The 26,037-nt window shown below is 47.3% G+C and overlaps 1 protein-coding gene across 3 annotated transcripts; it reads right to left on the bottom strand.

Annotated features, from left to right (window-relative positions):
• Positions 1–416: 416 nt before the first annotated feature.
• Positions 417–21,603, bottom strand: VWA2 (von Willebrand factor A domain containing 2). Of its 3 annotated transcripts, none has more exons than XM_039709130.1 (14): positions 21,519–21,572; positions 21,384–21,442; positions 20,750–20,824; positions 18,687–18,820; positions 17,249–17,358; positions 10,122–10,316; positions 8,758–8,888; positions 7,963–8,095; positions 7,462–7,517; positions 6,531–6,638; positions 5,148–5,729; positions 4,290–4,841; positions 1,262–1,384; positions 417–690 (listed from the first exon to the last, which is right to left on the bottom strand). In XM_039709130.1, exons 1-14 carry the CDS (start codon positions 21,569–21,571, stop codon positions 557–559), a joined length of 2,445 nt encoding a protein of 814 aa, XP_039565064.1. In that variant the 5' UTR covers position 21,572; the 3' UTR covers positions 417–556. The 3 variants fall into 3 exon arrangements, with proteins under 3 accessions (XP_039565064.1, XP_039565065.1, XP_039565066.1); XM_039709131.1 differs by having other exon boundaries at positions 5,148–5,726; XM_039709132.1 differs by lacking the exon at positions 21,384–21,442 and having other exon boundaries at positions 21,519–21,603.
• Between the last annotated feature and the right edge of the window lie 4,434 nt (positions 21,604–26,037).

Here is a 26,037-nt window from a genome sequence, read left to right as displayed (position 1 = left end):
AGCTGATGCTCCAAAGGATGCAGGCATGTGGCCAAACTGTCTTTGTAGACGTGAACCATCACAGCCCAATAAATTCAGAGAAGAAAGCAGAATGAACAAGCTAAAGAGAAACAGAATAAAGACTTGTAATCAGTTCTCCTTCCTCTTCCTCTGTCTTCCTGCTTGTAATGAGCTATTCACTCCAGCACCTGGCTGCAAGTGCACCATCTGTATTATACCCCTTCAGCAAGAGCTCAGAATTGCTCAGACTTCTGCATATTTTTAGACTAACAGATCTCTCAAAATCTGTTTAAAAAAACCCCAAAACAATCACAACCTTAAGACCTGGATGAGGAAATGCAAAATGCCAGAAAGAAACACTTAAACACAAATATTTACTTCAATTATAAAAGATAGAGAGTGCTGGGGAGCCCAGTTTGTGCAATTCAGGAATTGGGAATGGCCTCAACACACCCCCTGTGCTGGAGCAACTCCATCCCTGCCAAGGGCTGGATGGTGCCTGTGGGTGGCAGGAAGTGCTCCTGGATGGAGAACTGCAGCACTCAGCACATCTGTGTCAATGCCTCTGATCCATTTGCCTTTTGCTGTGCTGGAGGGCTCTGGAGAAGTGCTGCAAACCCCTTGGACTCCACTGCACATGGGAACGTGGAGGAAGGGCTGGAGACCTTGGAGAATCCCCCCGGAGAACTCCTGTGGCAGAAGAGAGCACAGATGTGGGATGAGGGTTCAGGACCAAGGGGTAAGGTCACAGTCCACAACAACCAACCAACCATTCCCTTAGATGACAGATATTAGAGGCCACAGGCTGGAAGCCAGAATTCATGAAAACAGCAAGGGGAAAACCCACTTAAATTGAGAACTTCATGCTGTGGGCACAGGGCCACCTCTAGGGAGCCAGAGACTCCCCACGTCCTGGCCATTGCTCCCCTGCTGAAGAGAAGAAGGCAATGGGGAGGCTTTTATACCATGGACAGCATTGAAAGGGGTAGTGAGGGAAACAGCTCCTTCCCATTCCAATCTTTCCACTTAGGAAGCCTAGGGAAGATTGTTTCTTCCAGCACGGCAGAGGGAAAAGGGGAACAGAACAGAGCTTCTTGAGAGAAGCCCTTGCTCCCCACAGCACCCAAACCCCTCCACTTTCCATAAGACAGAGACCACACCAGCACCAAGGCGTGCCCACTACACAGCTGTCCAGGAGTCACAGCCTTTTCTCTGCTTCAGGGAGAGGTGGGATCAGTCTGGAGGGGCTGCTGGTCCTTACTGGTCTCGCAGTGGGGTCCCTCCCAGCCGTGGCACTCGCAGCGGTAGCTGCCCGGCCCGAGGATGCACACGCCCTGGTTCATGCAAGGGTTGGGCTTGCACAGGTTCACAGGGCTTCTGGCTTCTGCAACAGACACAAACAGAGAGCAGGCTCAGGCACATCTGCATTGTTCCTGGCTGAGACCCGCATCCATCAGGAATGCTGCAAAATTGTCATCGGGGGTAATGGGACTGGAGAAAGATTTGAACGTGGCAGAGGGCACAAGCCACAATTCTGGCTTGACACTTCAACCTAGAGAACAGAATGGCTTTTCTACATGTCCTAATCTGGAGGAAAATATTCCTAGTAAAGCTTAAAAGAGTAATTTAATGATAGGCTGCATATCCCAGAGGAAAATGGAGCACCTGCAGAGCTGTGAGCACCCCCAAACTCCCCACAGCAGACATGGACAACACAGAGCAAGACATGTGCCCTGCTCTAACAGGTTCACAATCCCAAATGCCACTCAAGCTCAAACCTCACTTTGCCTCAGAGAGGATAAAAGTTTCCACTGGAGAGGAATAATAAGTTGCCAGCTGGGAAGCAAGGATGGCATGAATGTAAACAAAACAGGGAAAAATTCTGGGTTTCTTTTCTAGGGGGTTTGAGAGAAGCCTGCAAGCACAGCCCATGTTATTAGCCCTGTTGTTATGAAGTATGTGACAGCTTTCCCAACCCTCTCAACACAACAGAGCCCAGCTGTCAGCAGGGCTGGCAGAGTTCCACGCTGCCTTGCTGCCAATACATTAGGTTAAGTAGCAGCATCCCAGAGGAATTTGCTTCCAGTCTGCTGGCAACACCACTGCGGTGTTGGTGAGGGTGCGAAATTCCTCTGCTCAACAACTAAGTGGTGTAGAGCTGCTTGCCTTACTCTTTGCTCCAGGGTAGAAAAATCACAGAGAAAATAGAAAAAGGGGAAGGAAAAAGAATACAAATCCTATCCCCTGTCTTAACAGACATTGTGCTCATTCTCCCTCTGCACGTCAAGTCTCAACCCACACCTGACGCTGGCAAAATTATAACAGAAATTGCCTTTTTTTTTTTTTTGACATTCCTAAACCTGACACATATCAGTCTTTAGCTCCAGTTGATTTTATAGGGAATCAAGCCAGGTTCAAAAACATTTTTGTCATCATGGGATTTCTGAGCTGGGGTCCTGCCTGAGAGTGTATTCCCAGGGACTGGCACTTTCATTGGGCTGGAAAAGCCACTGGCAATGGAATCTGGATCTCTTGGACACACCACTCATCTTCCAGGTGCTGCTGTTCCCCAGGGAGCAGTTCCATGGTGCTCTGCTCTACAGGTCACGTGTCCACCTCATTCCTCCAGGGATGCTCCACAGCATAACCTCACAGACCCTGCTGTGGGGAATCATTCTGCCACAATTCCTCTGAACTCAAGCCTGCTCTCAACATACCTTAAATAAGGTTCTGCACTCTGATGATCCCAATGACTTGTATTTCCATTAATCTGATTCATATATATATAATGCTTGGGAACTTTTCTCCTAAACCCTGGGTGGTTTTTTTCTGGCCTTTTCAGATGAGCCTCAAAACTAATACCATATTCCAGGTATACAGGGTCTGTTTCTCAAATACTTTTATAATTAATCAAATTTTTTAAAGTCCTTTCACAGACAATGGTTCTGTTATTAAACCTTGGATTTGGGAGTAGAAGACTGAGTGAAGGGCTTATCTTCACATCGCCCTTGGTCCCAGCCTATCTTGCACAAACTGTGATTTACCTGTACATGAAATGAAAGCAGCAATTCAGTCTCAGGAAATGATATGTTATTACCCTGACTCATTGAACCTTGCTGTCTCTTCCTCTTCACCCCTGGCATTTTAGCTAATTCCAAGGTACAGTACATTGTTTTTGTAGTAACACAGCTGAAAGCAGCACTGCAACAGAAAGACACTGAAAAGCTCAGGCAGAAACCATCTGCAGAGCCTGCCAGGAGAGCAGCTCCTCACCCCAAAGAGATGATGCTGTAGCTCTTTCTAAGCCTGAAAGACACAGGCATGCCCAGAGATGAAAAGGACCTCTGAGCTGCAGCTAAAACATGCTTCTTTTGATCTTATAAACATGTTAAAACAAGAAAATGGATAGATGTTAAACTTAGGCTATTTTGAATGAGAAAACAAGGCATGGTATTTTAACTAGGGGGACTTTCATTGTCACTGTCTGAAAACTAGAGCTGCTGTCCTTCCTGAAAAGCTGATTTCTAGACAACATGCAAATGTTTCAAACTTAGTATTAGAGCCATATTTTTCACCAGCTGAGGACCGGCACTCATGACTCAAAGTTTTGAAGAAAATTCACCTTTTTTTTTTTCCAACCCCAAAACAGGAGTTTTTACAGAAATATTTGAAAATTCTTCCCTTCCACTTTAAGGATAAGGATTTGGTCCTACAAATAAGATAAATCACAATTTGTCTGAAGGCTTCAAAATGGACACATTGTGATTTTAAGATTAAATGCAGGGCAACACAAAATCTCAAAAGCCTGCATGATAATTTCAGCAGTGAGATATTAAGGATGAACAGGAGTGATGAGGTTGCAGACTCACTTTACAAACACCTGGTAACAAACCTGTTGGACAAGAAGCAGAGACCTCACTCAGGGACCAGCACAAAAAAGGGGCCCCCAGAAACACTGAAGGGGTTCAGTAATACACAGCAAATTCTACAGATTTAAAGCAACAACAGAAAAAGACTAAACTTCTTTTTCCTTCAGAGATAGCAGAACCTAGACCTAGCAGGGCCAGTCACACTATGCCTACTCTCACCTACTGGACTAAATCTTGGGAAAGTTGGCTATTAATTCCTGCAGGATTGCTTTGGGCAGTCATCAGACCTCTGTGTCATAGTTTCCCCCTCCATAAAACGCAAAAGGTAGTATCAAGTTCAGTCAGTAAAGCATCAGAAAACCTACAACAGCAGCAGCTGGTGGCACTGACAGAGTGAGTGATGACTGGAGGCTCTCCTACCTTCACAGATCCTCTCGATGATAAGGCCTTGGTAATACTGCAGGTCTTCATAGGAGGAGATGTGGAGCAGGTAGCTGGGAGACCCAGCAACCCTCAGCAGCGTGTCCCTCTCTGTGTCCCCAATGACAACCACAAACAGCAAGATGCCATTGTGCCTCAGCTGCTGAGCTGGGGCAGCTGCATCCTGCATGCCCCCTCCGTTGGTGAGCAGCACCAGCACCTTGTTGACACCAGGTCTTGCTCCCTTCTGCACAGTCATTACGTCGCTGTAAACATGCAGCAAGGCACTGCCAGCAGAGGCTGAGTCCCCAAGGAAGGGCACCTGGTCGATGGCCTGGAGAACAGCAGAGCTGCTTGTGTGGGTGTCCAAGGCAAACGCAGTGTGAGGTCTGCTGCCATAGGCCACCAGGGCAATTTGGGTGACGTCCCTGTTGATGATGAAGTGCAAAGAGCTGCTCCTGACAAAGCGCCTCAGACGCAGAAAGTTCTCCAGGCCAACTCCAGACGAGGCATCCAGGGCAAATGCCAAATCAAGAGACTGGGCCTGGCAGCCTGTGGAAAGGAGCACAGAGATGGTATCTCTCAGAGCATGTATCTGCTCCTTTCTGACTGAAAAACAGCAGTGAGAGGAAATCGTGGGCAAAATTCAACACTGCTGATCACCCATTGTGAAGGCTGATCTATGTCTCTTTCACACCCATAGGCAGAGATCGATCACAAAAAATGACTCATGGAAGGTTAGTCCCTGGACTGACAAACAAAAACAAGGACATTTGTCCTTCTGTCCTTCCCTCCTCCCTGCTGAAATTCAGGACACCTCTGCATGGTTTGGCAAACTTGCCCATACCACAGTCTTACCTTCAGGATTGCCCACACTGCAGATTTTTCTCTGCAGCTCTGGCATCCTGTTGAAGAGGTCCTGAGGGTCTGAGTAGACAATGGTCTGCTGTGGATTGCCAGTCACCATGGTCAGCTCTGCTCTCATGAAGCTGCTGCCTATGCCAATCAAGAAGATATTTTGGTCCTTCGCATACTTAGTGGCTTCTGCCACTGAATCCTGGGACTTGGAGTCAGTGAGCAGGACAACCACACGTGGGAGATCATCCTGCACATCTGCAAAGACTGGGGTGCTCCTAAAACCGTGCTGTGCAATGTATTGCAGGGCTCTGCCTGTGAGGGTTCTCCCTCCACTGAAATTCAAGGTATCAATGCTCTTTGTGAGACTGAGGGCATCCTTGTGTTGGCCCAGTTCAATGGGTACCTTCACATCATCATCATACTGGGCCACCCCCACGCTCATTGGTGAGTCGTGGCCCACCACAGCCTGGAGGAATCTCTTGAGGAAGGCCTTGAAGCGCAGGAACCCTTCCAGTGTGACCCCTGCTGAGCTGTCCATCAGGAAAAGGAGGTCCACACTGCACTCGAGGCTCAGCTTTGCTGCTGGAAAGGGAGAAGCCAATCAGTCATTTGCAGGGCAGCCCCAGCAGGGGCCAGCTGGAAGCCTTGTGGAGAGGGGACATTGTGTCCAGCAACCCAAACATTTATCCATTCATACCATGAACTGGAGGACAAATGAGCCAGGAGCAGGCTTTGTTTTGGTTGGATGCCATATAAGCCTTTATTGACAGGAAATATCTATGGGAATTCATGACATTTTGGATGGCAAACTTCAAATCAGAAATTACAGCTCCACTCTCTTAGTGCTGTGGGTAGAACACTGAATGACACAATCACATACTGGAGAAAGGAGAGAGTCCAAGCACCAGACCCTCACCTATGACACCCTGAGACACTCTGAAGCTGGAACCTTGGTTCTGGGGAAAGTACAAGGTGTTTTCTAATGATCAGGAGCTCTTGGGTTTTTTACATTGAGCTCCCAAAACCAGGAGCTCCTGCCACACCCATGTGTTTGGGGAGGGGACCAACAGACACATCCATGTCTCTCTCAGGGACTCTGTTCTCCTGATCCCTTGGCACCTGCACTAAGACACAAAGGCAGCCATGCCAGGGTGAGACTGTCAGTACTGGTGCTGTTCATGCCCACACAGTGTCTGAACAGCAGGGCCCAGCCACTGGGCCTGACACAGTCATGATCAGCATGGGAGTAAACTCAGCCTGCCTTTTGCAGCAAAGCACAAGGACTGTGGCCCCAGCCCAGCTGTCCCCAGGGTGGCTCAAAGGGTGTCACCAAGGCAGGACTCAGCTGAGAGGGAAGGAGACAGAGCACAGGTTCATACCCACCACAGTGGATGTCTCCTGCATAGCCCAGCAGGCAGAGGCAGTGGAATCTGTCCAGTCCCTCTGGGACACACGTGCCACCATTCTGGCATGGCTGGGAGTCACAAGGGTCTGCACAGGACAGGGAAGAGAAAGACAGGTCATCATCAGGGAAGCCTGCCCTTCCCCTCCTCTGCCAGCAAGAGCATCACTGTTAGTGGAAAAAGGGTCACAGCTCTGCCCCTCTTGCTACAGTCTGAACTAACACAGGGCCATGTGTACCCTCACCTCCATGGTTATTTCCATTTGGGATGGCTCTCCAGCAGGCTGTGACAAACCAGACAGACTTCATTTGATTTGGAACTATGGCAGTGACACCATATTCATATAAACAGAGAATTGTTAAAGGTCCTGCAGCCCTGACAGATTTTCAGCAGCAATGAAGAGGTCAGGGTCTGGCCTGCTGCTTGGACAGTATTGTACTGATAAAGAAAATGAAGCCACTGTCACCTGAACTTGCAAAAAAGACGGAAGGAGCACAGCTATTTCAAAAGCCATAAAAATAGGCTGGTGATCTTCAGGCTCCCCACTAAACAGGTGCTGCTTATGGTACCTAGTGTATGACTGGAGCATCACTGCATGCTCCCCTGACTGGAGAAGAGTGACTCCCTGCAGGCACTGGGAAGCAGTGCAAGACTCTGCCCCCAGGACATGAACAGATGAGAATTCACTGGCTCCTCAAGTGGAGGAGAAACTATGGGGAGACATTTTAATCCAAAAGAACTCTGGTCATAGATACCCATGAGAAACAAAAAATGGATTAAATATCTACTGATCATAGTGTCTCACTCAGAACAAAATTTTTGAGAAGTGAAAGTAAATCCCTGTCTTTTTGTTCTTTAGCTATTACCTTTTCTGCTTCATAAATTAAAGTTTTGGAATAGCAAAATCCCACCTGGACATACAGTTCGGAAACATCTGGATGGGTGTTTTATCAAGACTCGCTTCCACCTGAAACAGGAAGAATAAGACCTGTCATGAATTTAAATTAACAAGGTGCCTTCAAGGTGGACCTTACTGTGTTTTCAATGGAACAAATTTTTCTTTGAAAACACAGGTTTTCAAAACAAGTTTTTAAAAACAGTCCATTCTAAATGAGATGGCGAAAGGAAAAGGATAATTTCATTGAATCTACCTTTTTTTTTTTTTTAATTCAACTGTAATCTTTCCATTTTAAAATTATGGATGTATTTTTAAGACTCAAAAAATTATTTTGTTTGCTTGCTTCTCTGCCAGTGATCAGAGCAGAGACTCTTCCTACGACTAGAGACTGTTTGCATCAGTCTTCTGAGGGATCTCCATCCCAGTAAAGAGCCAAGGTCAGATAAAAGCCTCATTGCTGTATTTTCTATCTCTCAGCCCCACTCATTTTTAGAGCTGTGGGTGCCCAGCTTACCTGGTGAAAGGGCACAGTGAGGCCTGCACTGCATTGGGCTGCTTTGAGCCTTTCCAACACACATAGCTGCCAGCCAGCTCTTTCACAGTCTCCAGGCTCCTGCGTTCACAAGGGTGGGACTCAACTTTGCAGCCTGCAGCAAAGCAAAAAGCAAACCAGCCTCCACTGCCTGAAAATACACAGGCTGTAAGAGCAGACAACTGTTTTCAACTACCTAACAACAGACTGGACAGAGCTTCCAAGAGCCTCTGTGAGACCCCAGAGGAGAGATTTCTTGTTGAAAAGATCACCAGCCTACTCCACTTTCTGGAAACCTAAATATTCTGTGTCCTTTGCTTTGCTATAGACCTCACACAGCTAAGTTCATGGTTCAGTGACAGCTTTTCAGCCCCTTTGGTGCCTTTATCATTCATGTGTTTGATTTTCTGCCACCTCTGGACCACTCTAGTTCTATCCTTTCTAACCCCTGCAAGCCCTGGGTGCTTCCCCTTAATACATAGCCAAATCCATTAGAAAATTTAACACAGCTGCTTTTATCCCTCTATCCCCTGTCACATGAGCAAAAGCCAATATTCCCATTTTCAGAGGTGAATCGGGATACAGAAAGATTTAGGTTTCTGCAGCTTGGAGGTATTTGGAGAGCATGCCATCCAGTCTGGGCACCAGAAGCAGATTACCTCGAAGTGCAACACCTGCTAATTCCCCTGTATGCTTCCTGACACTGCCTTATGTCCTTCACTCAGTGCCATGTCCAAGCTGAAGGCATGGGCATGGAGGCGTGGCCAGCAGGGTCACCTGGAGCAGTGGCAGTGCAGACAGGGTCACCCAAGGTGCTGTACAGGCCGTTGGCAGCATCGTCAGCATCTCCAGCAAAGAGCAGGTGCCGCTCAGGGGGCTCGCTGGCCAGCACCTGCAGCTCCTCCCACCTGCCAAGCAAGGCACAGGTCAGCTGCTCAGCCTCCCCCACAAAGAATTAAGAGCCAAAACCAACCCTGTGCAGCAAATAGAGAGTTGATGCAAAACCATGATACTCCTCAGTTTCCACGATCCTGGCGTGTTCAGTCTCAGGCAGCAGCATAGCTCTACTAAGTGGAAAAGTTTCCTTCATCAGCTCTGGTGCTGCTTCTACATCAGCCAAGTCAGTGTTTTCCCCATGCCTGTATTACCCTGCAAATTCCTTTTTTTCATGGTTTGAGTGTGGTATTCCCCAATTTAGTGCTCTCACTGAAACCAGGCTTTCCCTTGCCTCCCTTCTCACCTCCAGCTGGAAACACGAAAAGCAAAAATCATGGATTGAGATAAGAACAATTTACTGAGAACAAAAACAAAATAAGAAATCAAGCAGTAACAGCAGCAATAAAAATATGAATAACAAAAAATATAACACAAAATCCATTTACTTGGAAAGTCCGTCTCAACACTGATTGTTTTGTCCATCACACCTTCTCCCCTCCTTGGAAGGAAGGAAGGAATGCTCTTCCTCTCTGAAGGGAGAAAGTCCCTTTCCCCCACCCCTGGCAATGATAAAGTGGTATGGATTATCTCCTAGATATAACCACAGATACAGAAAAAAACCAACGAAAAGCAAAAATCATGGATTGAGATAAGAACAATTTACTGAGAACAAAAATGAAATAAGAAATCAAGCAGTAACAACAACAATAAAAACATGAATAACAAAAGATAAAATGAATTTACTTGGAAAGTCCATCTCAACACTGACTGTTTTGTTCACCACACTTTCTCCCCTCGAAGGAAGGAAGGAAGGAAGGAAGGAAGGAAGGAAGGAAGGAAGGAAGGAAGGAAGGCCCTTCCTCTCTGAAGGGACAAAGTCCCTTTCCTCCACCCCTGGCAATGATAAAGCATATCAATGATAAAGGTATGGATTATCTCCTAGATACAACCACAGCTACAGAAGAAAAAAAATAAAAATCAGCCCTGCTCTGGCAAAAACTAGGACACCTTTTCCCTAAACAAAAACAAAAAAAACCAAAAACCAAACAAACCGAAAAACAAAAACCACCAACCCTGCACTGGCAAAAACTAGGACACCTTTTCTCCTTCCAAAACTCATATCTAGCCTGAGACAATCCCTCACTCTGCAGGACTGGCCATTTGGCTAGCTGGGTGTCTACTTCCCACTCTGGAGAGTTTCCTACCTTGGAAACTTGATTCCCACAGCAAAAACTGTAATGTGTTTCTCCTTCAACTGCATTGCAGGCCTTGCAGTGCTGCCCTGGGACTTTCCATCCGAAATGATGATCAGGACTTCAGGGACACTTGAGTTTCTGCCACCAGGGAAACCCTTGTGGAGAATGTACTTCAGAGCCTGACCTGTCTCTGTGCTCCCACCTCTAGAAAGCAGGGAGATACAATCAGAAAAGAAGAAATCAGAATTCCTCCCCTGCTACTGAATTTACCATTTGGGTTTCAAAATTTACCCACTGGTAATGGGAAATGTAGCCTATTTCTGCTTGTCACCACTAACATATCCATGGGGACGTCTAAGCCTGTCATTCTTCTCATCTTCCTACCCACTGTCCCATCTATTCACCCTTATGTCCTCTCCAACTCAGAGTGGTCTCCAGGAGACTTCAAACATACAGCAGAGTGTTTCTGCTCTCATCTTCCTACCCACTGTCCCATCTATTCACCCTTATGTCCCTCCTCTCCAACTCAGAGTGGTCTCCAAGAGACTTCAAACATACAGCAGAGTGTTTTTGAAATTGGTGCAGTAACCAGAACTCTTGGACATTTCAATTTTATTTCCATCTTTGACAAATGTCTCTACAGCTTCTGTTTTTCCATCTGAACATTGTGGCCATTCCGGCTGTTGAAGGGGTGCCGGGTGTGGCCCTTTGTGACACAGGGTGTGTTGTGCCAGGGCCCTGGGTAATGTGGGACACCGTGGTGCCCAGTGGCCCTTGTGACATGGCAGAGCCCCCCCTGCCCTGTCAGGGGTATCTAGAGGCCCAGGCCCCAGGAGGAAGCAGCTCCCAGGATCCCTGTGTCCCGACGACGTCAGATGCGGAGCAGAAGAGGGTGAACCCCAGCTCTCAGCCCCCAGCCCCTTGCCTGGCTGGATGGAACACCAGCCCTCAGCGGGCAGTGGCTGGGGGCAAGGGGCAGCTCAGGCCTGCCCCTGTAGGACACTGAGGAGGAGGGGGTCTTTGCCCACATGGACAAGGATTGGGAATATGACACGGATCAAGAGCTTTCCCAATGGGGACGCATTGCCAGACGACGGCGCTGCCTTTGGGAGGAAATGATGGCCCAGGAGTATTACCGACTACAAGACGATGTGATGATCCAGGACATCAACTCACAGGGAGTGGGGAGGCACCAAGAGCTGCACCAGAGGTGCAAGTGCAAGAGAGGTGTCAGTGTGAGAGTCCAGTGGGGAGATGCCACACAGCAAGAGCAGGAAGCGGAGACACACGAGGAACCATCTCCTTTGGAAGAAGAAGTGCAAGGCCATCCGGACACATTCCAACAGGAAGGATACAAGACAGACCCAGAGTTGTCCCAAGTGGGAGACAAGAGAGACAAGGACCTATCACAAGGAAAAGACTACAATGTCCAGGAGCTTCCCCAATGGGAAGAAGACGGGAGCGACCAAAAGCTGCCCCAACAGGAAGTTGGGCTGTCCCACTGGGAAGAAGGCATCGATTACAAGATATGGGACAAACCCCTGCACCCAGAGAAGGATGAGGATGCCCAGACTTGTACCGAGGAGGGCCCCACCTCTCCCAGCAGTATGGGCACCGAGGTGGCAGGAGAGGCAGCCCGTGAGCTGCCCAGAACCTCTTCTGCCCTGGGGAGTCCCACGGAGGATGAGCTGGCAGTCACTGCTGCTCTGGCAGGAGCTGATGAGGAGGAAGAGCCCCCCGAGCCCCTGCCTGCTGAGGTGGAAAAGGCACCAGGTTCTCCTGCCCTCAGGGAGGAGGAGCCATCAGCAGTGGCAGAGAAAGCAGACCCTGCTTCATGCTACCCCCCAGACTCCAGCGAGGCTCTGCTGGATTTAGCGAGGCACATCAGCTATGACATTGTGCACAAGGCTTTGCTTGTGATCCAGGAATCTGGCCAGCAGCCAGAGGAACAGAGGGACCTGGAGCAAAGCAGGGCTGCTGAACTGGAAGCAGCAACTGCAGGAGGAAGATGGGAAGAGAGCCCAATCTTGGCCCTGCACAGCCCACTGGGAGCCCAAGCCCCCAGTGAGGAGCAGGAGGAGGCAGATGAAGGATCAGTCCTGGCAGAGCAAGAGCCTGAGGAGGGGCCCTTGGCTGGGGAGCTTGAGCTTTCTCAGTCCAAAGATGAGGAACACACAGAGCTGTCCCAAGGAGAAATCAACAAATACCAAGAGGGGTCCCAAGGGGAAGCCTCAACTGAGCAGGAGCTGTCCCTACATGATGATGGTAGGTACCAGGAAGGGTCCCAAGGGGAAGCCAGAATTGAGCAGGAACTGTCCCTAGAAGAAGCAGGTAGGTACCAGGAAGAGTCCCAGAGGGAAGCCAGCAGTGAGCAGGAGCTCTCTTTAGAAGAAGCACAAAGCCACCACGAGCTCTCTGATTGGGATGAATGCATCGAGGAAGAGCTGTCCCATGGAGATGCTGGAAGCTACCAAGAAATTTCAGACTGGGAAGAGGCCAAGGAGCAGGACCAGTCCTTAGAAGAAGCCCAAAGCCACCACGAGCTCTCCGACTGGGATGAATATATTGAGGAAGAGCTGTCCCATGGGGATGCTGGAAGCTACCAAGAAATTTCAGACTGGGAAGAGGCCAAGGAGCAGGACCAGTCCTTAGAAGAAGCCCAAAGCCACCATGACCTCTCCGACTGGGATGAATATATTGAGGAAGAGCTGTCCCATGGGGATGCTGGAAGCTACCAAGAAATGTCAGACTGGGAAGAGGCCAAGGAGCAGGACCAGTCCTTAGAAGAAGCCCAAAGCCACCATGACCTCTCTGATTGGGATGAATATGTTGGGGAAGAGCTGTCCCATGGGGATGCTGGAAGCTACCAAGAAATTTCAGACTGGGAAGAAGGCACGGAGCAAGGCATTGAGCAGAAGCTCTCCTTAGAAGAAGCCCGAAGCCACCACGAGCTCTCTGATTGGGATGAATGTACTGGGGAAGAGCTGTCCTATGGGGATGGTAGCTACCACGAAATTTCAGACTGGGAAGAAGGCACAGGGAAAGGCCTTTCCCAAGGACCAGTCGGCAGCTCCCAGAATCTCTCTGACTGGGAAGAAGACAGCAAGCATGAGCTGCCCCATGGAGACATTACTCGCTACCAAGAGGTGTCTGATTGGGAAGAGTCCATTGGCCAAGAGGTATCCAAGAAACGTCCCTCCTGCCTGCAGCGGGCACTGCGGGCACTGCGGGGGCTCTTCTGCCCCTGCCTGGCCCCACAGCCCGAGGATTAGGGCTGGCCCACAGCCTGCCCCCCGTCCTGGGGCAGCCACACGGGCTGCCTTTGCCCAGACACAGCCCTGCAGCCCAAGCTGGCCTCCCCAGGACGATTACCCATGTGGCCAGCCCCAATCCAGCACCCCTGGGGGACACTTGGTGACATGTGACTCAGAGGTAAAGGCCACAGACTCATCAGGGTGGGAAGAGACCTTGAATGTCATCCAGTCCCACCATCACCCTGAAATCATGTCCCCAAGTGCCACAGCCAGATGATGTTTGAACATGTCCAAAGATAGAGACTCCACCACCTCCCCAATGAACTTCTTGCAATCAGTGCCTGACCACTCTGTCAGGGAAAAATTTCGAATATTTCAACAGAACCTCCCCCTGGTGGAATCCAAAGACATTTCCTCTCATCCCGAAAGGATTACATGCTGATCCTTTGGGATTTTATCCACCGGGAATGGGCACAGACAGGTATTTTGCACACTGAATGACTCCATTGCACACTGCATGACTTCGCCAAGCACAATTCATCCAAAACAGACAGAAGCTGGGTTTTAGAAATAGTAGCAGTAGTACAAAAACCAAAACAAAAACAAAACACAAAAAACATCCAAAATACAACAACAACAACAACAAAAAGAGAAAAAGAATAGTAGGACTAATAATAATATGAAGAAGTTTGAGAAGATAAAGTAGTAGTAGTAAATAAGAAAATAATTAAGCGTAAGAATAAGAACAAGAAAAAAAAAGTAAGAATAAGAATGAGAATAAGAAAAAATAATAAGCATAAGAACAAGAATAGGGATAATAAAATTATTAAGAATACAAAAAAGAACAAAGGAATAAGAATGAGAAAAAGAATACAAATAGGAAAAGGAATAAGAATAATAATAAGAAAAAAAATAGGAAAATAATAAAAAAGAAAAAGAATAAGAATTAGAGTAAGAAGGAATAAGAAAAGGAATAAGGACAATAAGAAGTTGATGTAGAAGAAGAAAAAGAAGTAAATACTAGGAAGAAGAAGAAAAAGGAGAAGAATAATAGGGATGATAATAATATGATGATGATAAAATAGTAGTATTAGCAAATTATTATTGTTGTTGTTGTTGTTGTAACATCAAGTTAAAATACACATCTACACATCCTCTATCATCACAGAATGGTTTCGTTTGGGACGGACCTCAGAGATCATCTAGTTCCAGCAGATTCTCTTCTGCTCTTTTTCTCTCTCTCTGACACCTCTTTCCTATTTCTCTCTCCCTCACATTTCTCGCAAATAAAATCCATGTTAAATAAAATCTGTATGTTGCCATCATATGATCTCACTTGTATCTTCATTCTGGCAGAGGCATCTCTCCCTAAAACACATTCTCTGCCCAGCCTGTCTCCAAAGCAGAGGTTCTCCACCCCTCTGAGGATCTCAGCTTCTCTCCTCTGAACTCATTCTAACAGGCACATCCTTCTGATGCTGTGCCCCAGACAGGGCTGCAGTGCTCCAGGGGGGTCTCACACAATGGACTGGGAGCCACAGTCACCTCCCTGACCTGCTGCTCCTCACTCCTCTCATGCAGCCCAGCCCAAGGGTGGCTTTCTGGGCTGGCAGCACAGATTGCTGACTCAGGCTCAGCTTCTCCTCCATCCACACCCCAAGGGCTCCTGCTCAGCTTCTTCCCACACATGCCACAGACCTGGTGGTAATAAAGCCACTAGAGCAGAGTGACCATTTCCAGCTGTCTTGTAATTTGTCCAAGGAGTTGTGCTATAAATAATTTCCTGTAATTGCCCTTAAGAGCTGCTTTTATTGCTGTCCAGAACAATCCAGGGGAACCAAACCATAAGTGCCACTCCTTCCTTGGAGCATTCACATTCTTTGTCTGCATTGACACAAACACACCTCATTTTCTTTCTGATCATCTATCCTTTGCCCAAGCACCTGGTTCCTGATTTGCTTGTCCTAGAAAAGCATTTCATCATGCCCAAGTTCACTGTTTTTCCATCTACCCTCTGATTTTCACAGAAACTTTTTTCATTCTGTACTTGCCAGGCATCTTTGCTTTTAACTTCTTCCTCCTCTGCACTGCATCATTTCCAAGCATACTCAGTGACCATGTGTTCATAGCAAGTCCAAATTTGCCTTTTTCTGACCAGATGTCTGTGAGATGTTTCACTGAATAGTGCTTTGCATGAGGAAAAATACCTGTGCATAGTCAGCGTAGTGACTAAATCTTGATGATTTAGCTCAGTACACTGTGCCCATGTGAGCCCTGATAGGAAAAAAGTTAATAAAGAGCTCATTAAATTGCTTATTAACTTGCATTTGGAGCTTCACTGGGGCTTGCCACAGTGGAAGTGTGTTTGAGGCATTACTCCAATAAGGATTTTCTGAAATACAGAGAGATCTGGTCTTTACCTGCTGTCTTTCTTCAGGGACAGCACTAAGAAGGTTTCTCTCCTGGAACCAGCTGCTGACTGATATGAAAGAAATTCATATGAAATTTAGCTTGAGATTACCACCGAGTATGGCTGGAACTGGCCAGCAAATTCCAAAGCTGTTTGGACAGCATTCACAGAGAGAGACCAGCAGACTCCAAATAAATCACAAAAGCTTCACTTTAGTCTGGTGCTGCCTCCTTCCAAGCACTGTCAGCTCCGGGCTGAAGTCAGGAAATGCCTCACTGGCCAAAGGCTCATCAGAACACATCAAGGAACCTCTCAACCAAGATGTCAAACACCCATTTCTTTTCAGAAGCCAACTGGAATCCATCCATAACTATTTTATCAACTGCAAAATGTCAGCTTTTCATTTGAACTAGATGAAATGGCCGGGCGAAAAGTAATTATTTCTGTTTGATCTGTCAGCGTCCCTCTGTTGTCACCAAGGAAATGCAGTGCCAGCCAGCAAATGCTGCTTCACCTTCTCTGCTCTCACAGACTTTCAACAACAACTAGAGAGGGGGAATGCATCTTTTTTTTCTGTAAGTTTTCCCTGTAACAATACACAAGAGGTTTTCTTGATTTGCTAAACTCATCAAAAGAAATACAACAAAATCCAGCCAACTGATCTTGCTTGAAAAATGCAAAACTGATCACATTTGCTTGCAATATGTACAACATCCTGAGAGCAGCAGATATCCATGGGAAATGTTGATCTAACCCTTAGTCCTAAAGCAGATCAGCTAAAAGAGTAGACATCCAGAGGCCCCACCAATACCTCATCTATCATCAACACAAGTGCTGTTTGGGGGTGATTGTCAGACCCTTAGTAGATCCAGATGTATTTTTCTGAGATGGAAAGTTTGGATTTTGGGAGGTTCTAAGCACAGGTCTTCTTTGGACTTCTGGCTCCATTTCCTGGGGTCATAGGAAGACATCCAAGTCTTAACAGTCAGGAAGAAAAAAAGGTTTCTATCTGAAAACCTGATCCTCTTGAATTCAGCAAGCACACACAGATATCTAGAGACCAGCAGTTCATCACTGACTCACAGGACAAAGGAAATTGCAACCACCAAAAAACGAAGCAGAATACTGGTCTGCCTTAGCTCAGCCATGAGGAACAACATGCTTGCTTTTTCATGGAGGATGTATCCCACTGCCTGGCTCAGACAGACAGAAAGAGCTGGAAAACTCCCTATTTACCACATTAAAATAGGACACTGAAAACTGTATCTCCTATCAGCTTTCACTAAGACAGACCAGGTTTCACATTTTTAGTGGATTGTGGATCATGGACCACAGTGTTCATTCACCTCCCTCCCTGGGGACATCACACTGGTGTAAGCACAGCAGAAGCAGAGATTTCTAAACCTCAAAAAACCCCTCAATCCACAGATTATTCATAGCCCAGAAAGAGAAGAGCTGTAAGATAAGCTGACCTGAACACAGTCCTCTTGATTCTCTCTTTCACTTCTTGTTTGGTTAGATAAGAATCCAGTGGGAATTCAAGGTGGGGAGTTGAGCTGAACTGTATCATTCCCACACGGACCTAAAAGAAAAGGTTATGGAAGGTTATGAAAGGTGTCTGTGCCAGTTTTACTCTTTTGATCAATTTACAAACTTGGGAAGACTAAACTGTATGAAGGCAAACTGTTTTTGCTGTTTAGCCACAGCAGTCTAAATGAACTTAGAAATACAACAGGAACTCCAGTATTATCTATACAGACTATAAACAAGGCAAAAAAGTTTATCTGGAAACAACAGGAGCCTCTGCTGCAGCTGGAGGCAGCTCAGGATCTATATTTATCCACTCAGAGCAGCTCACAGCCTCAGGGGCAGTAAGTTTATAAATAACACCTTCTACACCAACCCATTTACACACTGGGCAGGCAACCTTTCCATTACTGAGAGTAGCTCCCTCTGGCACTGAGCACAGCAGGCAACACAAACCAATACTTTTTCTAATAGCTCTTCTAAAACCTTTTTCTCTAGTTGAAAATGCAAATGGACAAATGTTCTGTACTGGGCAATACATCCAGAATACTTCACTGAAGCCTTACAAGAAGTATTATGGAATGTGACAATTTCAAAGGTGAAAGGATTACCAATTTTCAGCCCAGTCTATGTGAGGATTAAGTGAAAGACTAGAGGAAGGATGGTATTTAAAAAATAAAACACACCACCAAATCTGCAAATATTAAATATTCACTGACACAACCTTCCCAAAGACCTGACATTTATTTGGAAAGGCTCTGGCATGGAATCAAGTCCAGCAACCATCCCAGCCTGCTCCAAGGCCCTCAGCTGCGGTAGTGCTGTGGCACTGATGCACACCTGGAACCTCTGTCAGTCTGGCTTATGTCCCCTCAGATGAACCCAGGATGTGTCACTCAGGCCCAAAGGTGCCCCAAGGCTGACTCCAGGGAGCAAGAGCTGAAACTACAGCAGCACAGCACCCATCTCACTCTAGGGAAGAGACCAAGCAGACTGTAGCATTTACATCTGTACAGAAAGGTGGCTAACTTCCCAGAGATTAATTCTGCAGCTTTCCAAGGAAAAGCAAGAGAAAAATCCAACTAATTGATGAGCTTCCAAACAAAAATAAAATCAGTTAAAAAAAACCCCAAATCATAATCTTTAACCTGAAGAATTATGTATTTTCTCAAGTTCAAAAGGAACTGCTTAAAACCTGAAGAATCAAGAAGAATCCTCCAATGCCACTGCTTCACAAACCACATCTTTCTGATACAAATAAATACCCTGCCCTCATGGCAGCTGGTAGGTTGAATTTTGCATTTTCACTCAGCACATTACCACTGACCTTTAGACACACTGCCAAGCTGTTTGAAAATTAGAGGAGATGTTCCTGACACTCACTCTGTCTGGATGGATGTCCAAGGCATCACAGAGCTTGCCTGCAAAGTGCTTGGACCTCTCAAAGCTTCCTTTGCCAATGCTGTAGGAGCCATCCAGGAGGAAAAGCACATCTAACGAGGCAGAGCACTGCATCACTAGGAGAAAAAATATATACACTGTGAAACTGCAAATTGCTAGCCCTGCTCAGGAAGCAGGCAGCCAAGAGCTGAAAATCCAGACAAACTGCAGAGGATGGACAGGGGCAGCCAGTGCTCACAACCCAAACCCCACATGCACCCCTGCTCTGGCCTGCAGCAGCTCCAGCTCAGCTCTCAGCCTGCCAGACTCAGCTCAGAGCTCAGCCTGGTCTCAGGGACACAGAGCAGCCAGTGCAGTGGAGTATCAGCAAATCCAGGGAGAGCTGTCCTCTCAGAGAGAACACAGACAGAGGGGTGAGCAGCAGGGAAAGGGAGCCCTGCCCAGTGGGATCTGCAGACTCTCCCAGTCCAAGGCACAGACATAAATCCAGGAGGCATTTATGAAGTCCCACAGAGCCCAGTGTGTTGCATCTGTAGCACAGATGCATCACAAAATCTTTCCATTTTCTTATTTTTCTAAACACAAATTCACTGAACAGCTCCCAGACACTGACAGAAACACTCTTCATGAAAATCTGCCTTTTATCTCCCCTTCAGAGATGTGTCTTTGTATCACCCCTGCCTGCAGGAACATAACTGCTGCCACGTAGAAGTTTTTGAGGTACTTTTGCTGCAGTGGAAACCCACAATTTCACTGACATTCACATTTAATTTTAATTCACTGAAATAAATAAATGGCAGATTGCAGACTATGAAGAATCATTTTCAAAGCATTAAAAGGGAAATTTTAAAGCCCCCTCTGCAGCATTGTCAGAATCAACTTCAAGGGAAAAAAAAATCCAGAAGTTCAATAGAGATCAAGCACACTGACCCCTAAAGAGCTGTTTTAACCAGTAATGTTACTCTACCCCCATTATTATAATCTTTTTATTGCCACTACTTTTTCCAAATCCTTCCTGCCAGCCAAAACCTGAATTTATAATTAGGGTTTTCTAATACCAGATTACAGGGACTGAAAGTTGTGAGGCATTCCCTTCTGGGTCACTGGCTCTCCTAAGGGGGCACCCAGCCTTGCCCTGGGGCTCTGTGTTGAGGACAAGCTGCAGCACAGCCTCCCTGCCAGCACTGTCCTGGCTTGTCAGCCTTGCCCTGGGAGCTGGGCTGGACCTGGAGCTGCAGCAGGGCTGTCACCCCTGCCTAAGCATGCACAGAGACTGCAGAGCCCCCAGACTGGGCTCAGCATGGAGAAACACTCCTCAGGTGGCTCTGCAGCTGAGGGTGCAGTGCAGCTCTTCCACAGGATGTCTGCAGCCCACCAAGGGACTCCAGGGGATGTGCAGCAGGGAGAAACACCCAAACATCCATCCCTGGGAGGGGACATCTGATGAACACGTGGTGCTGCAGGGTAGAACTGGAGGGCATGCCTGGCATAGGAATGAATGCACTCTATCCCTTGACAGACAACAGAAAAAAATGGGGATCAGGAGAGAATTCACAACAGAGTTTATCAATAAATAATTGCAAGCACAAGGGAGCTCCAGGTGAACGTGGGCCAGCCAGAGCCCATCACCCCTGCTCCCAGCAACCTGGCTGGGCTGGCTTTACAGCCTGAAAAAACACCCACGTGGGAGGTCTGATCAAGGCTGTAATTAAACACAGCCCTGCAAATCAGGATTGCTTGGAGCAGGCTCTGAAGCACTGACAGAAACACCATCCAGCTGGCAAATAGCCAATTTGGGAAAACCAGAGTAGATTGCATCCCAGGAGAGCTAACACCAATGGGGAAGAAAGCCAGGCTGGGGTAGAGGCAGCCACAGTGCTGTGACTGCCAGAGCATTGCTGGGCACTTTATGGACTGAAGAGGGGCTAATAAATGTAAATAACTCCAACAACAAAAAACTTAAAAAATGCCAAAACAAAACACACCAAAACAACCAAAGAAAGAAGGAATTCAGATATAGAAAATGCTTTATAAAACAAACTTACACTGGCCAGCAGCTGAGATCTTGCCAATCATCTCCTGGCCAACGTGGATTTGTTGTATACCCAACACCAGCAAAGCTGTGGGATCAAACAGACAGCCACCCATGAACAAGACATACAGGATTTAACTATAACAGCAAAAATGCTGGTTTGTTGTGTAGGTTTCACAGCTGCAAAACATAGTTTGGTGACACAGCAGTGTATCTATGTCAGGAAATTCCTTCTGGCAGGGACACACAGAGCAGGAAAATGACAAGGACATGACTCCAGCACAAAGGACAGTCTCTCTGCTCACTGCATACAGGGCAAGAATGAGAGCTAGGCCAGCCTTAGGCTTCTGAGATTACAGCCATAAACACTGGATAGATTTATGAACTTCAATATAACATCACCTTTTCCCACATCAGTTAGACACTTCACATATAGATCAGTCACATGTTCATATTCTCAGAAAAGCTGCTTCTCCAGGTATTATTTTCTCCCCTTTTGTGTGAAACTATGTTTCAGAAGTTTATCCCTAAACCTCTGGAGAGGCACTGACTTGGCTCTTATTCCTTGAAGTGAGGAACCCCAGCTGGAGATAGGAAAGCACCCCAGACAAAAACCACTGATGCAAAATGGCAGCTTTAAAACATACCTTGGGAAAGCAGGAAAATGCAGATGGGCTCAAATGACAAGAGGTTCATGGTGACAAATCTGGAAGGGAAAAAAACCAAAAAGAAACAAAAGAGGAGAGGAATAGAAATCCAATTCCCAAAGCCAATTTCTTTACCTGCAGCTGATCATCTTCTTCCTGGATGTCTCAGGTGATGAGCTCAGAAACATTTTGTCTGGGGGGCAAAAGTAATTCCTGCCCTGGGAAGAAGGGTGGGGAACAGATAGAAGGAAAAAACCATGAAAATGAGGGAATAATAGAAAAGGAAATCTCTCAACATACTCCTCTCCTTTCCCATCACATCCGGAGAGAGCAGCCCTGGCAGGGAGGGAGGGAGGGACAGCCAGCCCTGCCTGCCCTCCTCTCCATGCCCACCCAGACCTGACCTCTCCTCTCCTGGGCACCTCCCTTTCCCAGCTGAGTCCCACCAGGGCATGGGAAAGCCGATGGAGAGCCCGAGAGAGCTGCTCGGGGCTCCACCTAGGACAATCCAAGCCTCCTCCCCCCCGAGCTCCCCACCCAGCCCAGGGATCCGTCCCTCGAGCGGCGCTGCTGCCCATCCCATCCCCATCCCCATCCCAGGGCTCCAACACTCAGCCCCAGACTCTTTCACACCTCGTGTTTTACAAGCACTGGCTTTCTGAGGAGATGTTTTTAATGCATAACTGTCCAGCACATCCCATCCCCATCCCCATCCCCATCCCACGGCTCCAACACTCAGCCCCAGGCTCTTTCACACCTCGTGTTTTACAAGCACTGGCTTTCTGAGGAGATGTTTTTAATGCATAACTGTCCAGCAAAGTCAATTTTCTGCTCATTTTTCCTTTGAAATCAGCGAGGCTGCCATCACATCGTAGGTAGATTTCAGTGACACTTTCAAGCATGCCCAGAGTTAGACCAAATGTATCTGGTAGAGCTCTTGGCTTTCTGTTTCAAACATGTATATTTATTTTTTTCTCCAGATTAAAAGCACTCACTAGAGCAGATTCCTGATGGGTCTCTGCCCCTGTCATTGCACAAGGAGATTTTCTTTATGTGTTTAAAGACAAGTAAGCGTGCTTCTTGATAACCAGCTCTATTAGTTGTTTTTATAGAAAATGGGTGGATTTTTCCCAGGAAATTCTTGTTTCTGCAGCAAATTATATATCCCTCACATCAGACAAGACAAGATACCCAAAGCAGGCCATGCCCAGTTACCTGCACAGGTACAAAATGAAGAGGGGATTAAGAAATCCCCTCTGGCATCACCCCACCAGGGATTATAGACACAATAACCCTGTTTTGCAGCACCAGGTGCATCAGGCATCTCCCTTCAGCAGATTGTCCCCACCAAATAGACAGTAAGTAAAGGGAGATCAACACAAAACAGGACTTCATTGGGGAAGCCCCACTGTGTGTCCCCCAGGAGCTTCAAACCCTGCAAATTCCACGGAGGAAAGGTCATTCTTCTGCCATGCCTCAAGGAGATTCTTCCCAGGAGCTGTTTCCAGGGTGCACATCACCCCAAGCTGGACAGGCCTCTGCTTGCAGTCAGATGTGACAGGTGTTGGGGATTTCACATTGTTTTCATACAAAACACTGACAGGTCAAGATGTTTCGCCAACTTGGTTTTATCTTGGGTTTAAATCAGCTAATCTGCAGGATGAATTCTTTGCCTTTTAGCCCAGCCAGACTGTCAGCAACAGGAACTGAAAGAAAGCTTCATCATCACCTGCTGCTCATCAGCAGTAGCCCAGGATTAGCAGCAGCAAACTTAGCAGTTTGCTGGGGGGGTGGGAGTGGGATGATGAGTGAAGGACATTTTCATTTTATCATCTCAGCCATTAAGACAGGGAATTTTAATAACATCTACCTCAATAATGAGTCAAAAATACATATTTTTTTAAATACTACACTAAGTCAAAACTCCTATTTTTGTACCCAGATTCTCTCTTGGACACGTGAATATGACAGCAACTTACTCTTGCAAAGTAAGAGTTGTAACCATGTGTACTGTGTTTGGAGGAGTGAGGCCAGAGATGGGAAAGAGAGGTAAAGGGGAGAAAAGCTCCTCTTGACAAGTACCTTCCCAACATGTCTTTCAACATTGCAAAATATCACTCATTTAAATCGAGGAGAAAGCAGGAAAGATTACACTGCATATTCATTAAAACATATTGTTAACAAGCCAAGCAGCTCCTGTCAGTGCTGAGAAATGGCCCCAGCTTGCTGAGGGGAGCTCACCGCTACGTGCTCATCTGATGTTCAGATGTAGGGAGGGAGAGAGGGAACCAATCTTCCTGTCTCTTTTTTCAGTTCTCTCTCAGCTTGTTTTCCATAAATAAATTTTGCTTTTTTCTTCTTGCCAAGGTTGGGAGGCAGTGAGCAACTTCTGTTAGGAACCCCATGCATCCCCTCTGCTCAGCCACAGGCATTGCTTGGGGGCAGCCCACAGTGGGATCTGAAACTGAAGGGCAAGGAGGAAGACAACGCACTTCTCCCTAAAACAAACATCACAAATTTCACTCTAAAAGTTTTGACAATGTTTTCCTCCAAGGGATAAACAGGATTAAATTTGCAGAAGATTCTCTGCAAAACCAGTTTATTTGTTCTCCCCAGCCCAGTTCTGCAGTGAGGGAGTTTTGAGAGGCTCTTTTCCCTTGTACAGCAGACTCCTGTGCATAAAGAGACCTTGATCTTGCAGCACTGCTCACATGGGGTACTGTCAAAATCAGCTGCAGATCAGATCTTGTACAACCCATGAGCTACAGAATAAAAGGCACTTTTCTGACCCAAGAGTTTTGCTAAACTTACTGTGCAGTTTATTCTGACAGAAGTGCTTATGCTACTGACTTTGCCTGTGGCTAGAGCACACACTGAAGATGACATGGTTGATACCCCAACACACAGATGAGAAGCAGGTCAGAACACACACTGCCTGTCCAGCACAGCCCTTGCTGAATAACGTGGGGAAATCTGATTGTGTGGATGATTTATCTCACAGTGATATCTCACCTTTACTAAGCAAAATAAACAAAAAGGCTACTCTCATTTCCTTCATGAAGCATCCGGACACATTACAGGTATCAATCAGTCCTTCCTTGATTATTAAGTAATGATCAAGTTGTTATTGTGTCTTTTGCAGAAAGATGTCTATTACAGACGCGAGACACAACCTGTTGGAAAGCCAGCCCTGGCAGGCTCAGCATTTCCCCTGGCCGCACCCCAAAAGTGCTAGAAACAAAGTAATTAAAGCACTAGAGCACGGGCTGAGTCTGGTTTCCCGGGCGGTGGGGATTATTTTTATTTTACTAACGCATCACGGCCCTGTTTATTCATTGAAGAGATTCACGCCGTGTTCCTGCCGAGCTGCGGCAATCCCCGCACTGAGCTCGGCATTCCCTGCGGGGGGACCAGAGGCACAGCGGCCGGGACTGCTCCAGAGCCGGAACGGGACCTGGGCTGCGGAACCGCCCTCGTGGGAGCCTCCTGTCCCTCCTCCCTGCCCCGGGGCTCGGAGCCGGCCGCCGCATCCCTGCCCCTGGGACAGCAAGGTGTCCCCCGCCCATGGGACAGCCCGGCCCGCTGGGAACCAGCCCCAGCCCTCCCCGGGAAAGCTCTCCCGGCCAGCAGCAGCCGGAGGAGCCGGGCGGGGCTGCCCTCGAACCCCGCTGCGCACCCGGCTCCGCTGAGCGAGAGAGCCCCCAGCACCTGAGCCCCACACGGCCCCCACCCTCCCGGCCGGAGCTTTAGGCTGTTCTCCGTTTCAAAGGATGGGGAAAAAGCTCTCCGAGCCGCACTTTACCTTTTCTTGGCAGGCTCTGCACGGCCCCGGTGCACCTGCGGGGTTGTGAGCAGCCTTCTCCCCACCTGGAGTGACACCGTGACAGCCCCTCCTCATCCACCACAGCCTGAACCTGTAACTGCGGATTGGGGGGTGGGGAAACAACCCCAGGAACACCCACACTGCTGTAGGTTACATTTAGGAGGAACATTGGTGTATCCACTCCTCCAATAGGCTCCGTACAGCCCAAACTGTCAGCAGCCCTGGAGCACAGCCAGCAGGCCTGGCAGCAGCACCGAGCGCTACAGTCACAGTCCCTCTGCTCACAGCAGCCCCCAAGGAGCTTCATGTAGGAACCAGGCTTTTGGAATGCTTTTTATAATGCTTTCTTTTCCACAGAAAACTATTCTTGACCCATGAGCAGAAGTACCACATTCACACCTGCTACACCTGGAGGAATGATGTAAGGGGCCTGTTTTAAAAATTATGTTCTGTTATTATGCTATTATTATTATTATTCTGTGCCAATACTAGCAGTTGCACAGCACTGAGCTCTTTCAGTCAAAGAAGAGCTTGCACGCCTCTTCCCACACAAAGCCTAAATGATCAATTATTTTTGAATTGTACAGGTAAAACACAGCCTTGTGTCTACCTCACAGTATGCAGTTAGGTACACACCAAATGCTAAATAATAAAGAATTTCAGCCAAACTTAGTAAGCAAAGTATACTCAAGTTTCTTCAACAGTACTTCATATATCAAAATTATAAGGATAAAAAAAGCCTTGTTGCTTTGCAGTGCTAGGTAATTTTTATTAATTTCATACTACTTCCCTTTCAAAAGTGCTGTTATTCTAGATTTCCAGTTCACTTTT

This window comes from Passer montanus, unplaced genomic scaffold (genome assembly GCF_014805655.1).
Source record: "Passer montanus isolate IOZ18808 unplaced genomic scaffold, ASM1480565v1 scaffold21, whole genome shotgun sequence".
Classification (NCBI taxonomy): Eukaryota; Metazoa; Chordata; class Aves; order Passeriformes; family Passeridae; genus Passer; species Passer montanus.
This window is presented reverse-complemented; position numbering and strand designations above follow the sequence as displayed.